Here is an 18,156-nt window from a genome sequence, read left to right as displayed (position 1 = left end):
CCTAGAAAAGTGATCAAAATTTCTTTAAGGCTTATTAAAATGCAAAATCACATGCACAAACATTAAAAAACAAGAGTAAAACCCAAGTTGAATCGCAAGCCACTTCTAACACCCACCATAACTCGCTTCCTCACTCAATAGGGGCCTGCACACTCCTCTGCTCCATCACACAGTGTTAAATCCAATGTGAAATCCTCTGCTTCTGGAGTGTCTATTCTAACTATACAAAGGCTCCTGAGTTCTGTAGTGTTCAGGTCATGTTAATTCTTGTGATTTTTTTCAACATTTTAAATAACAGAGTTAAAATTTTTTTTTTTAAAAAAAGAGAGATGAGCAGAGCCACCTGAGAGTGGTCTATACTATTTTCTCTTGAAAATGTGTATTTCTGCTATACTATTCACTTCTAAAGCTGGTTCCCTGAGAAGCTTTCTACACAGGGTACAGCTCTGAAAAAAATGTTCCTTTATAGAAAAAATGAATATCCATAAAGGATATTTCCATTTGGAAGGCAACCTCCCTTTTTGTGCCAGGAATAAATTATAACTAGGTCTCCAGAGACTCCAAGCAGGAGGAAAACATTGACATACATACACCTAGAAGACTTGACCTCTGTTTGGGGTGCCTTGTTGGCAACTGCCGAGCTCTTCTTTGTTAAAACTACATTTCCACACAGCAACCTTTCTACATTATTGTCAAGGATTTAGTCTTGAGGTTTAGATCCTCTCTATGTGATCTACTCTAGAGGTTTATTCATTTCTCTGTGTTATACCCAATGTGTATATGACATTTACATGTTAATAAACTGTTTATGCAAAAAACATTAACTATAGAAGGTATGTGCGATGTTGTCTTGCAACATTTTGTCCACCAAGTTCATTTGAATGTAACAACATTCTTTTCCTAATGTTAGTAATGATGGATAACCAGGAACCAAAGCATCTGTCATTACTATGGATGTAGGAGGGAGGTAAGGGAGGGTGGAGAGGCCACTGTTCATCGTTCCTCTGTCGTGCTCATAACAAAGCCAAGTAGAAGATACAAGGTGAGTCTAACTGCATCTCATCTCTGCAAAGTCATCCCTGTCTCTTCCCTGAGGTTACAGTGATGCAGAACACCTTAGTTCTCAGCATCTGAGCATCTTAGTGCCCCCACCACCACCGTGTGTGCAGACATAGATTTGCTGGAACCTGGAAGCCTCTCAGATTGACTGTCTCTCACAGCAACCATCAATTGCCAATAGCTCCTCCACTCATGGTGAGACATAATGAGGTCATGAAGAATCTATGGTTTTATGGCTGGTCTTAGCCTGGGCAGGTGTTGTTCTAGTAGTAATAGCCACAGTGTGATTATGCATGGAATGGTCGTGACATTTCCAGCAAATACTGTTTCACTGTACACATCTACTACATACAGTTCTGACAGTCTTTTTACCTCTTCTCTCTAAAGGATCACTGAGTTTTGGCACTAGGGGATACAGAGCAAGCAGGATGGGCACTATGGAGATGAGGTAATAAACCACGAGGTAGAAAGTAAATTAATATAACTGAGTTAAGCTATAAGAGCTAGTTAGAAACAAGCCTAAGCTATCAGTGGAGTTTTCATGATTAATAATAAGTTCTGTGTCATTGTTGGGGAGTCAATGGTCTTGATGAAAGTCTGACTACATAGGTGTCCAGTTTAGATCAGTGCCCTCCACAGGCTATGATTCTCTACATTATGAACAATTATGAGCCTGTGTATTATTCTCTATCTACCACATAATTCATGCTTTCTGATGGGTGTTGAGAAGTATCTGAATCTGTGTGCGTAAAGGTAAGAACGTGGATGTATTTAGCTACTATGTCCACTCAGTCCAAAGGGAAGGAGTATAATGACCCCTATCTCTAGTGACCCCTGTTGAACACCTCAAGCATCTTCCTTGTGGACCTCTGGCCTCCAGGCTTGCAAAAAGAAGCAGGGATGAAGGGCAGGTGCGCCATCATCTCTGGGAGGTGATTCAGAGAGGCTGGTCTGGCTGGGCCTTTACAGTCCAGGTTTTGTTCTCCTTCAGCAGCGTTCTTTCCTTAGCTGTTCCTGGTGGATCCACAGGATGGCACCTGCAACTTGCTGTTTAAATGAATGCCCACAGTTGAGCCTGCTGTACTGACTGGCCTCTTGGCTGACTCTGTCTTATGGTACTTAAAGCTTTTCTTGGGACTCCTTACAGCATTAGGCACTGACCTGCCATCCTGGAACTGGCTTTGCTAGGGGGAGAACATTGTAAAGTCAGGGTAAAGTCACAGTTAATTGAACTATGGTGTAAATTCCATACCATTTGCCTGGCAATTTAGATGCAAAGATCCCCTATTGACAGCATCCTCATAAGTCACAGAGACACTGAAGGCAGAGTAATTCCTATTTGCCTCTATAAGACTTGAGAAATTTAGGGTGTGGGTACAGACTCCTCCACTTGGCAACTAAATTCATCCCACTCTCACGTGAGACATGAGGAGAAACTCACCTTCCTTATAGTTAAGGTGGTTTTCTTGATATGCCAGAGGGAGGCTGGAGTAACAGACTTCCAACAGGCTTTATTTACCCATGCATCCTTATCCTCTAATGTGGCTAGCATGCCATTTACTCTGATAGGGTCTGTGTCCCATCCAATGAAAATGGTGCTACTTGAGCCTGGGATGTCTGGCCAGGCAAGGGTATTGCAAATTGAACCCCTTTTTAATTCAAGTATTCATTTTTCAAAATCATACATATATGATTGTGAATATTATGCCCTATTAAACAAACTAAATTTAAACATGATTTGAGATGTGTGCTTTAGGATGTGCTTCAACAGAATATACAGGGGACTAAAGAATGAGAGATATAATTGGATTTTCCTTCCCATCTTGTCTCTGTGAATAAATTTCATTTGGACTTAACATGACTAGAAACAAAATTCTAGGCACATTAGAGACACTTAATCATTTATATAAATCAGTGATTGTTAATGTTGAGACTTCAATTACCTTGTATTAACAGTTTACAGTAAATCAGTAAACTTGAGATTGAGATGGCTTTTCTGGATCTGTATCAATAGTAAAGTAAGATCTGCACCTACAATGTTTCATAGTTGATGATCGTATATCCACTAATCAAATACATCCTTTCTGCTGAGTGAGTGCAACTGACACAGGTTCTTGTTTCAATGTCATGGCAATTTCTATGACATGACATTTAGAATTATATGAGAAATGCTGTTCTGAACTTAAAATAAATGAGATTCTTTATTCTGGAATCAAATATGATAATGTGTTTTGTTAGCATTTCCTGGGGAGAAAATGACTAATGTCATTCAGCCCAGATTGTTACTAATGCAACCATTTCACCAAAGTCCAACATGGTGAGAAATATGAGTTTATGGAGCTTCTTACACACTCAGGGGAGATGTTATTACAAGAGCATGGGTGACCCCTCTGGGAAAAACAGCTGTACCACAGCTCAGATCTCAGATTCAGGGTACTCAACAAAGTTTTGACATGGTAAGTTTTATGGAACAATTATAGTTATAGAAGAAAAAGTCATAAGTCAAGGCAAGTTTCAAACACACTGCTTGAAGAAACTGGTAGGGAGGTTACAACAAAGAGAAGTCTCTACTGTTCTTTGGTGACATTCTTAGCATTTGTGCTGGTGGAAGTCAGATGTTCCTGTTGAGATTCTAAAATAATTAAGGCAATAATATTCTCCACTATGGATTCATTTGGGTTGGACAAGTTCTGATGATTACCAAAGATTTTGCCATACTCCACACACTCACAGAATTTGTATTCAGAATGAATTATTTGATGTCTTTTAAGTGCTAAAGATATGTAAACTTTTTACATTTGTAGGATTTCTCTCCAGTATGAAATATCTTGTGTCGAGTAAGGCTATAAAGATTAACAAAGGCTTTGCCACATTCCCCACACTTGTGTGGGTTGTTTTCAGAGTGAATATTTTGATGCCTTTTAAGGTCTGAAGAATAGGTAAAGACTTTGTCACACTCGTCACACTTGTAGAGTTTCTCTCCTGTATGAACCGCCTTGTGTCTATTAAGGGCTGATTGATTACAAAAGGCTTTGTGACATTCTTCACACTCGTATGGTTTTTCTCCAGTATGAATTATAAGGTGTTTTTTAAGGTCTAAAGTAGAGTAAAACATTTTTTCACATTCTTCACACTTGTAAGATTTCTTGCCTGTATGATGCAATTTGTGCAGAGGAAGGGATGAGAGCATACAAAAGGTTTTCCCACACTCTTCACATTTGTGTGGTTTCTCCACAGCATGAGATCGCTTGTGTACAGAAAGTTCTGCATGAGTACAAAAGATCTTGCCGCACACTACACATATGTAGGGTTTCTCTCCACTATGAATTTTCTCATGCCTCTTCAGTTTTGAAGGATAGGCAAACTTTTTGCCACACTTATCACATTTGTGTTGTTTTTCTCCAGTATGGACTATTTTGTGCTGAGTCAGGGAAGAATTGCTAGAAAAGGCTTTTCCACAGACTTCACACTTGTACAGTTTCTCTTGACAGTGAAGTCATCTATGTTTCTTTAGGTCAGAAGTAGAGTAAAAAATTTGGCCACATCCTTCACATTGGTAGGATTTCTCTCCAGTATGACATAACTTGTGCTGAACCATGGAAAATTTAGAAGCAAAGGCATTCCCACACTCTTCACACTTGTACGATTTTTCTCTAGAATGAACAAACTCGTGCTTAGCAAGGGTAGAAAGCTTAGAAAAGACTCTGCCACATTCCCTACACTTGTAGGGATTGTCTTCAGAGTGAATTCTTTGATGTATTTTAAGGTCTGAAGAATAGGAAAAACATTTCCCACATTTATCACACTTGTAGGGTTTCTCTGCACAATGAACTCTTCGATGTTTCTTCAGGAATGAAGGATCATAAAAAGCTTTGCCACATTCTTCACACTTATAGGGCTTTTCTGCAGAATGAATTCTTTGATGTTGCTTCAGCATTGATGGATAGTAAAATGATTTGCCACATTCTTCACACTTATAGGGTTTTTCTCCAGTATGATTTTTCTGGTGTACAGAAAGTGTTGAACGAGTACTAAAGGCCTTATGACATTCTTCACACTTGTAAGGTTTTTCTCCAGTGTGAATTCTCTGGTGTATAGAAAGTTTAGATCGAGTATTAAAGGTCTTACAACAATCTTCACACTTGTAGGGTTTTTCTCCAGTATGAAGTCTCTGATGTACAGAAAGTGTTGAGCGAGAACTAAAGGCCTTACCACATTCTTCACATTTGAAGCGTTTCTCCCTTGTGTGAATTCTCTGGCGTTGAATAAGGAATGAATTATCACCAAAGACCTTGCTGTAATCATTACATTCATTGGGTGTTGTCCCTGTTGAACAAAAGTTGAGATAGGAACAAAAGCTTAGCAACATTCTTCATACATGTAATGTTTACCTTTGAAATGGAGATGGTTACTCATAGATGTTTAACCTTACATGAGAAACTACAATACATTTCAACTCCTACAGGCAATGAGCATAATTTAGAAAACACAGTAGGTGGAAAAAACTGGAATAAAAGCACAGCCAAAGAGAACATAGAGAAAATGGATAATGTCATAGTATTCAAAGTTAAATAGCTAAATAAATAGTGACATCTAAAATTATGGAAACTTTTAAGATCATTTTGATAACAGGAAAGCCTGTTAAATAATACAGGTGTTATATGGCTAGACAGACATTAAATTATAAAGTAGCCATCCTTGGAAAAGAGTAATTTTATTGTGACTTTGTGATTTTTTTGTCTTAAGTATAAAGTTGAAGGCAAAAAAGACATGCTTCAAAATAAGTAGACTGTCCACAACTATTAAATAACTTATCTCAAGGATTTAGGATGGTATTTCACATTTTATTTTGATGACATGAAAATATATGCCTGAAGGTTATGAAGTTATGAAAAACCTTCATGTTCAGCTATAAATAACAGAACTTTCACTGAAGACAACCTATCAGCCAATGAATAGATAATAACATTAACCTAATTTCTAAGGACTAGTTCACTTACAATATTAAATAACCTCTGAGCAATAGAGGAGAGAGACGATGTGCCAGGCACAGACATATAAGGACTTGTGATTACATGGAAGTGGAAACACACAGTTCTCATGTTCACAGAATTAGACCTAACCTAACAGATCTCTTTACCTTACACCGCCCTGATGTGTTTTATAATGGGATATTCCACCTATGTAAATATATAGATTACATGCAGACAAATGCTTATAGGCCTTGTGCCCTGTCCAGATAGTAACACAGAACATCAAACTGAAAAGTAAAGAAAAAATCTTGAATCTGCAGAATCCTGAAAGCTTATTGATGAGCTATCAAACACATTCTCCTAGTGTAGACAGTGTTACATTTGACTACATGTCCCCAAAGCACATGCATTTTAGATCATTGTTACTGAGTGTGTGATCGGAGAAAAACGAGAAGATAGTTTCATCATTCATAAAGAACTCCGATGAGATGACTTTCATTAATATGAATGTATGCGATATGAAAGAAACTTATGTGTGAAGTTACTGTCTTAAAATGGTTTCACACAAGGTCTTTAGAAATTATGCAACTCTCAGATGTGAACAAACAGTGCAAAGTCTATTACTGAACTGCCCAAAGGGACTCCATTTTGCCTGAGTTTTATCCAACTGCTCCCCCAGCTAACTAACCAATCCTACTGAGAAAATGTTCTCATGTAGCCTCACCTGCTGCTTTGGAAGATCCACTGTTTTACAACATAAATTGTTTGAATCAATAAAACTGACAATTTTGAAATTTCAGGCTCCTGGTTAGCCTCTGGTATGAGGTAATTTGGGGTTTGGCTCTATAAGCCAAACATGGTTCACTTCAGGAAAAGGCTTCTTTCTGGTGTGAACCTGCTCTCCACAGCCGGAAAATCCATGAGTCTAGTCAGGCATTGAGTGGTATTCCCCTCTGTCCCCTGTAGATGCAACATTTGCAGGAACCTGCAAGATTTCTGCCAATCAAGGGACTCAGACTCCCTCTGGGTCTCCCAGGCTTGGTGGATTGGTACAGGAAAGGTGTCCCCTGAGATGGTCCACGATACCATAACACTCACACCAGAGCCAGATTCCCAGAGTGACCCCTATGTTTCCTGACAAAGAAATACTGTGTTCTGAGGAGGTAGGGGCAGATATGTTGTCTGGTGTCGTCTCTGTAAAGGGAATGAATTGTGATGAGGGATCCTACCTGGACTTTCCCACTAAGAGTGAAAACATTGGTGGTGGAAGTCCTACTCAGAGACTTTGGATGAAATCCTTGTCTTTTGTTTATTTCTGTGTCTGGTCTAGTTTCTGGTAATGGGGGTGAATTCTGATGGATATTTCTCCCAGAAAACTTCCTCTGAGAATCAAGACATTGACTGAAGAAGTAATGGATACAAATTTTCTGTTAAATCCTTGTCTTGTATCATTTCTTTGGATGCTGAATGAACGACTGCATAATCTACTCCATCTATGCTGTCTTCTCTATTGTTCTGTGCCCTGCTTTTTGTCCCTTTCCCTGCCCCTCATCATGGAACAGAGATCAGGCCACTCTCTGGGATCACTCTGGATTCCATGTGTCTGGAAGCTGCGGGGTTCCTCTATCCTTGCTCCATGAGCAGTACCAACCTCCTTTCTGAGTCTGTATGAGTGGTTCTTGGAAACTCCATGTCTCTTCCTCTTCAATCTACTCATCCCCAGCAGTGAGCTCACTCCTGATAGTCTTTTCAAGACTCCAAACCCAGCAAACTCCTAGCCCCATATACCCAAAGGGTTCCTTTGGTTGCTGGGATTGAGCCATATAATCTCACTGGCACATCCATGCACAATAAGGTCTCAGTAGAGTCAGGACAACCTATGCCTCAGAACACAATGGGAAGTAGGAGCCTCCAGACTAGCAGTTGTAGTGTGGGCACGAGCAGATTCCCAGTTATTCCAGGGGCCTAGCCAGCTTGTAGGTCCAAGATTCTAGCTCACTGTGAACAAGGAGTTATAGCCAGTTTTTCTGTGGGAGAGTTCCTTCAGTGAACTGCTTGTGAAGTAGGAGACTGGAGACAGGAGTTATGTTGGGTCCTTTCGACTGGATATGCAAGTCTGCTTCCTCTGACATGTGACATTCTGTCTGTTCTTGGGACTCCTTTGCCCTGTGGCTGAGGTCAGCCCTTGTTTCTGCTCCACCAAGCCTGGATACTCTTGCTTTCATTTCTAGAACTTTCAGAGTTCCTTAGATGTCTAGTTTTGTGGTTTTCTGTTTAAGTGACTCTAGGCTACAGGTACTTATGTATTAAGCTTAGAGGTTGATCCACAAAGAAGCCAATATGTCCCTGTCTCATAGAATTCTATTATCCTAAAGCCTGATATCTTTATAACAGGGGAAATACATATAGAACTGATCAGGTTGTCTGCCCACATTTGCTGACACAAACCAGTTATGGATACATAAGTCACTGGGTTTAGTCTTATAAACAAATGCCTTTTTCGTATAGATAATATTTTTTAAATAGTCATATGCTGTTTTTAGCTCACTGAAAACCTGGCTCTAGAGATAGGATTTGCCCCACTCACTTCAAACCTGAGCATATTTGTCTCAGAGTTTCTTCCAATGCCCTGTCCTGGGTCAGGCTGGCTCCCTGACTCTCTGACAGGCAGAAGGAGAACAATAAGACAGCCTAAGATAAGACGCTATGTGCTTGAGAATAGCTAAGAAGCAAACTACTTCATGCAGAAGCTATTATTCAGTATACCTCATGGTAGGAATATGTACATCATAAAAACAACTAATGGGATCCTCATCGTTAAAAGGGATTAAAAAAGACACTAAAATTTATCAATAGTAACTTCAAAATCATAGTCAGCTAAATTCTGTTAATGTTTAATGTTTACTTAATAATGATCATGATAAGTTTACATACTATCTAAATCATAAAGACTGTCATGTTTTCTGTAAGGTTTATCTCTAAACTTTCAAGGCACAATGGTTTAACATTATGTGCACAGGTAATATGAATGAATCACATTACCCTCGCTGTGTAGTTTGGATTCAACTTTCTTTTATGTAACTGATGTTGCACAGTCTCTTCTAAGCTGACCATCTTCATAACTCTAGCTGTGCTTGATAAAAGTAATCACAGCTGGGCTTGTCAAATGTTAATATTAATCAAAAAAGGAGCTAGAGTCAAGGTCACTGAATTCTCATGTGAGTACCCAGTCACTCCTCCCAGATAGTTGCAAGGAATGAGGTTTTGACTACATGAGATCTCAGGGTTTTCTGGAGACACTAGGGCATACAGGCCAGAAAAATCAAAACTCAGGTGCAGGTGTCTACCTCTTCAGTGATGGGAAACCTGTTGTACTGGCTAAGGGGTCACATGAAAATAGCTATTACCTAACAACCTCTGCTTTGGGAAATTCTGTGACATCAAATGATAAATTTACTTGTTAATATTATCTTGTCTCATCTGAAATTGCTTAATCAAGGGGGTATATGTAAAGAATCAGATGTCTGGGCCAAAGGGAGTGAGGTGCTTTAATCGAATCTGCAGTTTGAACTCCTGTTCTATACTTACCCTCTTGGTTCTTGTTTGCAAAAAAATCTTCTCTCATCCAAGGCTATTGATATCTTGTTAAAGCTCTTGTTAAGAAATCAATTTTCTATCTCCAGATCAGTGAAACCATTTAAAATAAAAGACATAAATCTTTTAAAAAGGGGTTAAATTATTTTAGATTAGATAAGTTACATAAATAAAGAGGGGACCAAACCCAGAAAGTCTTCAGGTGATAGGAGGTCTGACTATATTTTACAGGCCTTATGGTAGATGAGACTTAAAGATGATATACTTAACTGTCAAAAGTTCCTAAGGTTATGAAAATCTACTCATGTTAACAAAAACTGACTTAAAGATGACTATCTAGACTAGATGTAAAACAAAGGATAACCAGCCTACAATCCACAGCTCCAGAGAAGCTAGGTAACAAGGAGGACCCTATCAGGGATGCATAGGTCACTTTGGGAAGAGGAAACAGATAAGATCTCTATGAGTAAAGGAGAGAGAGGCAGTAGAGGCAAGGGGATGGGGGAGGAGAACATGAGGGAATGGGGTGGTTGAGCTGAGGGAGGGATGGAGTAGGAGAACAATGAAAAAGATATCTTAATAGAGGGAGACATTATGGGGTTAGGGAGAAACATACTGCTAGGGAAAGTCCTAGGCATCCACAAGGACAACCCCAGCTTAGACTATTAGCAGTAGTAGAGAGGATGCCTGAACGGGCCTACCCAATAATCAGATCAGTGACTACCCTAACTATCATCGTAGAGCCTTCATCTAGTAACTGATGGAAACAGATGCAGAGATCCACAGCCAAGTACCAGGCCAAGCTCCAGGAGTCTAGTTGAAGAGAGGAAAGAGGGATTCTATGAGAGAGAGAGAGTGTGTGTGTGTGTGTGTGTGTGTGTGTGTGTGTGTGTGTGTGTGTGAAGACCATAATGGTCTATGAACCAAGCTCATAGGAACTCATAACTTTTGGACTGACAGCTGTAGAACCTGCCTGAGACCTGACTGGGCCCCCTGATACAAGAGACAATTGCGTAGCTTGGTCTGTTTGAGGGGCCTCTGGCAGTGGGAACAGGATCTATCCCTGGTGCATGAGCTGGCTTCTGAAGACCATTGCCTATGGTGGGACAACTCGCTCAGCCTTGATGCAGGGGGCAGGGGCTTGGTCTTTCCTCAACTGAATGTACCAGGCTTTGTTGACTCTCTATGGGAGCCATTACCCTTTTGGAGGAGGGGATGGGAGAGTTGGGACGGGGAAAACTGGGGGTGGGGGGCAGGAGGAGGGATGAGAGGGGGAATCTGTGGTTGGTATGTAAAACGAATAAAAAAATTTCTTAAATTAAAAAAATGACTAATCACTTATGTCTTTGCTAACTTTGTTAAACTTTAAATATTTGGAGAAACTGAGTCAGGACAACTGTGTTGATAATTAATTGTACACCTTTTTATTCTCACAGGTGTCTTTATATAAAGGTTAACCCTTCTATTCTCTCCTCTGGTTATATTCTTTGTGATAAAACAAGGTCCTTAATGTAGAAGACCTGTTGGATTAATTCAGATTTTGTAAAGTTCCACCATAAAGAAATGAGGACAGGGAGGTTACCAGTTTTTCCATGGACTGTATTTATGTTTAAAGTTTAATTCTGTATAAAGCATCTTCAGATAAAAAAATGCTAATTTGAGGATTCAAATTTTTAATAGAGATAAATTACTTTCAATTATAAAATCCCAATTAGAGCCTCTAATTTACTGTAGACTGTTACAAAGATAATTAACACAGAATACCTAATGATGAGTCACCTAATGAGTAATTAAATATCTTTAATGTATCCAAATATCTGTCTGTAGTCATGTTAAATACAAGTATAATTCATTTGCAGAGACAATATTGGAGGAACAGACCAATCTATATCTTCTATTATACAGGCCAGTGTACATGTTATCTAAGTTAAGCATAAAGCAGGTAACATAAAACAAATTTAATTTTAACTTTTTGCTTAATAGGGAATAATATTCAAATATGAAGTATACTTAAAAAAACTGGTTATTGAAATTGACTGCTTAAATAAAAAGTGTTAAATTGATACTACACTTGCATGAAAGGATACATCAAGGATCAAATAGCATACTTACCATCCAATGGGACACAGACCATACAAGAGTAAGTGGCATGCTAGCCTCATCACAGAATAAGGATGCATAGAGGATAGGACTTGCCAGAATCTGCTGCTCCTGTCTCCCTCTGGCCTGAAAACCAGACCAGGAAATCCTATTCATTATCTATAAGGAAGATGAATAACTCCTCATGTCCTACAAGATGGAATGGATTCTCTCATGCTGTAGAGGATCTTAGATTTTGCACCCACATCCTAAATGTCTCAGCAATGGAGACACTTATTGCAATCACTCTGCACTCAATGTATGATGAACTGATGTTGAGTATCCTATGTACAGGGGAACATTGTACCTACACCTGGTACCTAAATGGTATGGGAACTATAATGCTAGTTCAAATGGTCATGCCCTGTCCCCTGGCTTTCAATATTCTTCCTCCTAACAAAGCTAATCCCGGAGCTGAGATGTCAATGTCTGATTGTGTAAGGAGTCCTCAGCAAAGTGGTAGATAATATATGACAGATGCTCTGCCACAGGGCCAGTCAGCACAGCAGGATGAACCAAGGGCACTCATCTAAGCTAAGTTGCTTATGCGATGTGTGGACCCACCACAGCCAGGTAAGACAAATAAAAGCACCTGAGGAGGAGGAGACATGGACTGTGAAAGTTCATCCAAACCCCTCTGAGTCACCTGGGATGTTCCTCAGCCCTGCTCCCATTACAAACCAGGAACAATGTACACACATCGAGAAAGTTTAAATAATTCAACAAGAGACATTTAGAAGCAGGGACTGTGAGGTCCTTTTCTCCCATTGGACTCCTGGAAATATGAGTCGTAATGCTTTCTTCAGGGATAGCAACAATAGCAACCGAGGACTAGACTCTAAAACAAAACGTTTCAGTAGCCATCATATATCTGGAAATGCCAGGTTTATAAATAGATTTATCTGATGTCTTCAATGACTTATGCAGGGGTATATCCAAGGAACAGTTATTCCTTGTAGATGATATATTTAACTGAGGAAAAAATGGAGCCTTTCAACTCTGTAAAAGGCCTAAACCTATTAACTGCTGAGAAAGAGAGGCACACATCTCCTGTTATCATAGCTGGTTTGGTGGGACCGAGGCTGAACACCTTACTCCCAGGCATCCCAGGACCTCTCATCCTTCTCTTCCTAGGTCTAATAGGTTACCTGGTTGTATAACTGTGTTGAAAAATAAAACAGCCTCTGTTTAGTTAGTGGACCTAGTAGCTAATACAACCCCTTATAAAATAAGTCAATGCACTGACTCTTCCCTAAGACCAGTGGGGAATGAACTGTCCACAGTGGCTCTGGTTTGTCTAAGTTTTATCCAGCTGCTTCCCTCTCCAAAATCGTTTTCATCAACAGAACTGAAACTGTTGACCTTCTATCACTGCCTGCCTCTCTGTGATGGAATTGGAGGTGTGAATTTATAAACCCAATCATGCCTCACTTCAGTGTAGAAATCTTTCCAGCATGAGCCTACACTAAACTCCAGCAAATAAATGACTTTTCTGCATAGAGTGACATTTCCCTGAGTCTTACATTACAATGTAGTCTCAAGAAAAAGATAAACCTTGGAAGTCACTGTAAATACACGAACAACTCACCACTGGGGAATTACCGAGCTTAAGAGACTTAAATATCATAAACATCTGAGAGATGTCCTTTGACAACAATAACAAGGAGAGACCTAAAGAATTATCTCATAATCATGTTTCAGTGCAGATGGGAAAGCCCGCCTTTGTTGGATATTTGGACCTCAAATCTGTTTCTGAACCCCCCACCCCATTCCTACACACCTGAATGCTCGGTGGCTGTTGCTTGTCTCTTCACACCTGAAGGCCCGTGTCTTTGCTCCAGAAATGTCACCAGGAATGGCTTAGAGACAGCAAGACCTGTTTGTCAGAAAAGGTAACAAGATTGCTTAAGTGTTCTTCTACTAGGAATTGGCATGTCCTTTCTAGAACAGTGTTTATAAGAAAGAGATAATACAATAAATGATTGCAGACAAGCAGGTCTTTAAATGTTTTCTGACAGTATTACTATAGTAGAGAAATTTACAGTATCCAGATTCTGAGTCTCATTTAAAGGGAAAAACCATTAAAACTGAATTGTAAAACACTTTAATTAACAAGTCTACTCCATGCCTCATGCTATTGAATTTCTAACAGTCCCACTAGAGTGAAGGAAACATATGTCCAACAATGACAGTTCAAACAAACACATAAAAAAGAAAAATCACTGAAATGTTTCTTAGATATGTAACAATGTCTCTAATTTTTGTTAAGGTGAAGAATATGAAACTCACTGTTGAAAAGCACAAGCTGCCATGAGATATTGTAGAAAGCGAGTAAGATACATGTTGATGGTGAAATAAGAATTCACTATGGATGAGATTCTCACCCAGGAAATCAAGGTGGCTGTAATTCTCCAACATCACATCCCTGTACAAATTCCACTGAGAAGGTTCCAGGCATTCCCACTCCTCTGGAGAGAAATCAATGGCCACATCCCAGAAGGACAGCATTTCCTGAAATAAAGATCAATGAATGACATCACACTTTTAATTAATTAAAACCACCAATAAGAATAAAAATACCAAGATGCATCGGGCTGGATAGTTCTGCAGCTAGGGTCATTTGAGATGACAGAAACATAATTATGAAAAGGCCTCCCTAAGACTGTCTTGTAGCAAAGCCTAGGTGGCACTTTCTTAATTAGTGATTGATATGAGACAGCACAGCCCATTATGGGTGATGTCCACCCTGGGCAGGTTGTCCTATATGGTATAGGAAAGCAGAATAATGTGTAACAGTGTGATACGCTTATTTCTTAGAGGAGAAAAAATGGTGAGAGAGAAGGAAATCTCAACACTTAATATGCACAATCACAAATATGAAATGAAATGAAAATACAGACTCTGATGCAGCCACAGCCCTGGCTGAAGTCTGGGTTTCTGAATTTGTACAGAGTTCAGCAGTGACACCAATGACAGAGACAAGAGACATGAGATTGAGCAGACAAGGAGAGCAACCCTGATTTCCTGGATGAGCACTGCATCTATAGTAAATCCATATTTCACCATCAACATGCAGAATAATACAGGAAGAACTCACAGAAAAAATAGATGTGAACATAGGGGAAAAAAATCAACTACAGGACTAAGAACACTATTGGAGAACTTAAAATAGAACAGACATCTCTCTGATCTTTAGTCATTTTTCACTTTCTGTCTTTTCTCTGATGGGTACTGATGTGTTTGTAATATTCCTAAAATGTTTTCCATATATGACACCTGTTTGTCAGTGTGCTGTAGCTGAGAAATATATTGGCTGATGCTATTATCTTATTTCAAAATTTTCTGACTTCAGATTTCTGTCTTTCATACCTTATTAAGTAAAGTCCCAGAATGATCTATGGGAACAGCCCTACATTATGTTTCCTTTTTATTAATACCTGAAAATTATCAGCAACTTAAGTATTAATGGGGCATTTTGTAATAATTTTAGGAGTAAACTTGGATCATCCTTCTCAGTTTCTGTATGCTCATCTACTCTAACACTATAAATCAGGCTTCAGAAATGTACCTTACATAATGTTTACACACATCCAGCATTAGGAGAAACAGTACTGTGAGCATAGATTGCCCTATCACACTGTTCCAGAACATCTATTTAGTAAGTCCCTAAGACTCAGCTTCCTGATGTCCCTGGCTTGTGGGAAAAATTGTTCTATCTCCAACTTCTATGAGTTACATGCTATCAATGTGATCAAGTGGTACTTAGCTTTCTCTGCCTGAAATAATTTCCAGTTTCACCCATATTATCACAACTGACTAGACTGGTTTGTTTTTCTGAAAATTTGTGCAATTAAAGTATATCATTTCCCCCTTCCTCATTCCAATTCCTTTCTTGTCCATCTCAAATGTATGACGTCTTCTTAATTATTGTGGTTAAATATATTTGTATATACATACACATAACTATATAAATATGAAAGGCTGATTCTGTCCAGGTTGCCTGTACGTATGTTTTGAGGACTGACCTCTTCACACTGGATGAACAGTGAGTGGGTTCATCCTTGGGGAAGACTAATTCTCCCTCTCAGCAGTTCTTTGGTACACATACTTCTTTTGGTGCAGGGTCACATGAGACTGCCATCTACAGGGTACCATGTATATTGATGTTGTCATTGTTCAGGCAGTCCTATTGTTGGGTTATCACTTCTCTCCTTTGGAAGCTTGCAAAGTACCTTCTAGTACTATGAAAACTTGTCCTTAGGTCGAAGACTAAGGCGAGACTTAGGCGAGACTCAGAACATTGTGCCTGAAGTGCATGGTGTTTTCAGCACTAGGAGGGGGTGGGGCATGCTCTCAAGACTTTGGTGCAGAGGAAAGATCTACTCTGTAAAGAATTATTACACTGAAAATGTCTTTTAATAAAGGGCAGACTTAAGCAGCAATGAGGAGGCCAATACATCTTCAAATCACAAGCAGACCAGATAAATTTGGTGAATAGAACACCCTTTAATTTCTCAAGGGAAAAGCAATTGAACTGTGTTGAAAGCATCTTTGTAGCAGGTAGACCATGTTCTCACCTTTACAACTAAGTGAGAAAAAAAACCCAGAAAACAGAGATTCCACTCTTTTTAACTATGAATTTCCAAGAGTAGGGGAAATTGATGACCATGGAGAATGGCAAGAGTCTAGACAGAGTGAAGATGGAAAACCCTGTTCTCTGAGAGAACTAGAACAGGTCCCCAATGGAGAACTCACTGCAAGGGTCACTCCTTAAAGGAGCCCAACTCAGTGACAAAAGTTTAAATTACATGTAAAATGTGTCAACAGACGTTAACCACAAGCAGTTCTTAAGTCAGCAATGTGCTGATTGCATGGATTTGTCATGGCGCTCACTGTAAGAAACATGAAATGAACCACAGAAAGTATTTCTCATGACCATGACATCTGTCTAAATGTTTATGACACAGACTCTGGCCTTGAATTTGCTATGAAGCAGAGGAGGACCAGAGGGTCCTGCCTCCCCCTCACAAATGCAGAGATGACAGGGATGTGCAATAGAGTAGACTGGAGTTTCTTTTCTATCACAGGTCGGTTTACTTTAAATCACACAGGTCTGTGAGTTCTTCCTCACCCTCCTGACCTGACACAAATGCCTGTCACTGTAACACAAGGTCATGAGACCTTTTCACCTATTCCTTGGGACCCTGCTTCTTGACTAGCTCAACAAGCTCAAGGCCAGATCAAGACATGTTGACACAACCATTTTGGGTGAAGCAGACATCCTGCCTGCCGTTTTTTACAGTTGGTCCATCCTACATTAAGGATGGAAGACCTTTCAAAGGTTAAGAAAACCCAGCCCTCGCGGTGAGGCCTGGAGTCAGCTTCTCCAGTTTTTTCTTCCTGCAGACGGTCCCTCTGTGTGGGGGTGAATGTGTGTTCTCCCACCCCCAGTCAAAGCTTTTCTGTTGCAGCTGATTCTGGCAGATCTGTCGGCTGGTTCGAGAACTTCCCACCTGAGACCTTTTTCTCGTCTCACATTTTTCCTTTCTTAATTCTTTAACTGGCAGATAAAATGAGCACAATCAAGACCTCAAGACCGTTAAACTAGGCCGTCTTCAGAGTTCAGGAAGGACCAGACCCCGTTTGCTCTACAGATTCTGAGAAATCTGACCGCGTCCACTTGAGAACCGCTCAGCTAGAGAAGCATGCTTCCCCACCAAAGGTGCTCACTGAGCTCCCAGCTCCACCTCAAGAGCAGGCAGTCAGCTGACCATCATTAGTTTGCAGTCCTGGACTTTGCACTATCATCTACTCCGCGCTACCAGGCAGCTCTCCTGTCCCGGAAGCCCAAGCCGGACTTGGCTGTCAAGCGGCGTCCCAAGGAAACCGTCACTCAGGGCACAGTCCCTATCACCCTCTCCCCAGCCCTGACCTGGAACCTCACAGGTGACCCAGCCAGTTCAGCACAGCACCTCCAAGGCAGCTTCTTCCGCCCTCCCACCCAGCCCAGGTCCGCTCCCTCCAAGACGGATGCCCGCCCCCCGCACAGTGCGTCAGGCTGCGCTGCACTCCAGACCAACCTCCGTGTCAGAGACGCAACAGGAATGTAGAGCAGGGCAGGACTCTCGCCCAAGTTTGAGGAAGACGCACCTGTACAAAAACGAAAGCTCAATTGGAATTTCCTGGACGGCTCCTTGTGATGTCACAATCGCATGAACTACACATCCCAGAATTCTGTGCAGGCATCTAACCGGAAGTCTAGTGTGTGCTTCTTTTGTTTTTGTTTTCGTTTCTTTCCACCCCCCCTCCCGCCCCGTTCTTGAATTTGTACCCTTTTCTCTGTTGTCTTTACTCCCGTAGTTAGCCTAAGTTAAAGCTCTTGACTCTAATG

The 18,156-nt window shown here is 40.3% G+C and overlaps 1 protein-coding gene across 1 annotated transcript; it reads right to left on the bottom strand.

The window, feature by feature from the left end:
* Positions 1-3,374: 3,374 nt before the first annotated feature.
* On the bottom strand, positions 3,375-17,915 carry LOC102912575 (uncharacterized). Its single transcript, XM_042261855.2, is given in 4 exon segments — positions 3,375-5,385; positions 13,546-13,641; positions 14,150-14,276; positions 17,846-17,915. Coding segments are annotated over 3 exon segments (1,773 nt in total). The 5' UTR covers positions 14,274-14,276; positions 17,846-17,915; the 3' UTR covers positions 3,375-3,832.
* Positions 17,916-18,156: the final 241 nt, after the last annotated feature.

The sequence above is a fragment of the Peromyscus maniculatus genome, chromosome 15 (assembly GCF_049852395.1).
Source record: "Peromyscus maniculatus bairdii isolate BWxNUB_F1_BW_parent chromosome 15, HU_Pman_BW_mat_3.1, whole genome shotgun sequence".
Classification (NCBI taxonomy): Eukaryota; Metazoa; Chordata; class Mammalia; order Rodentia; family Cricetidae; genus Peromyscus; species Peromyscus maniculatus.
The sequence above is the reverse complement of the archived record's forward strand: the minus strand, read 5'-3'. Positions and strand labels throughout refer to the sequence as shown.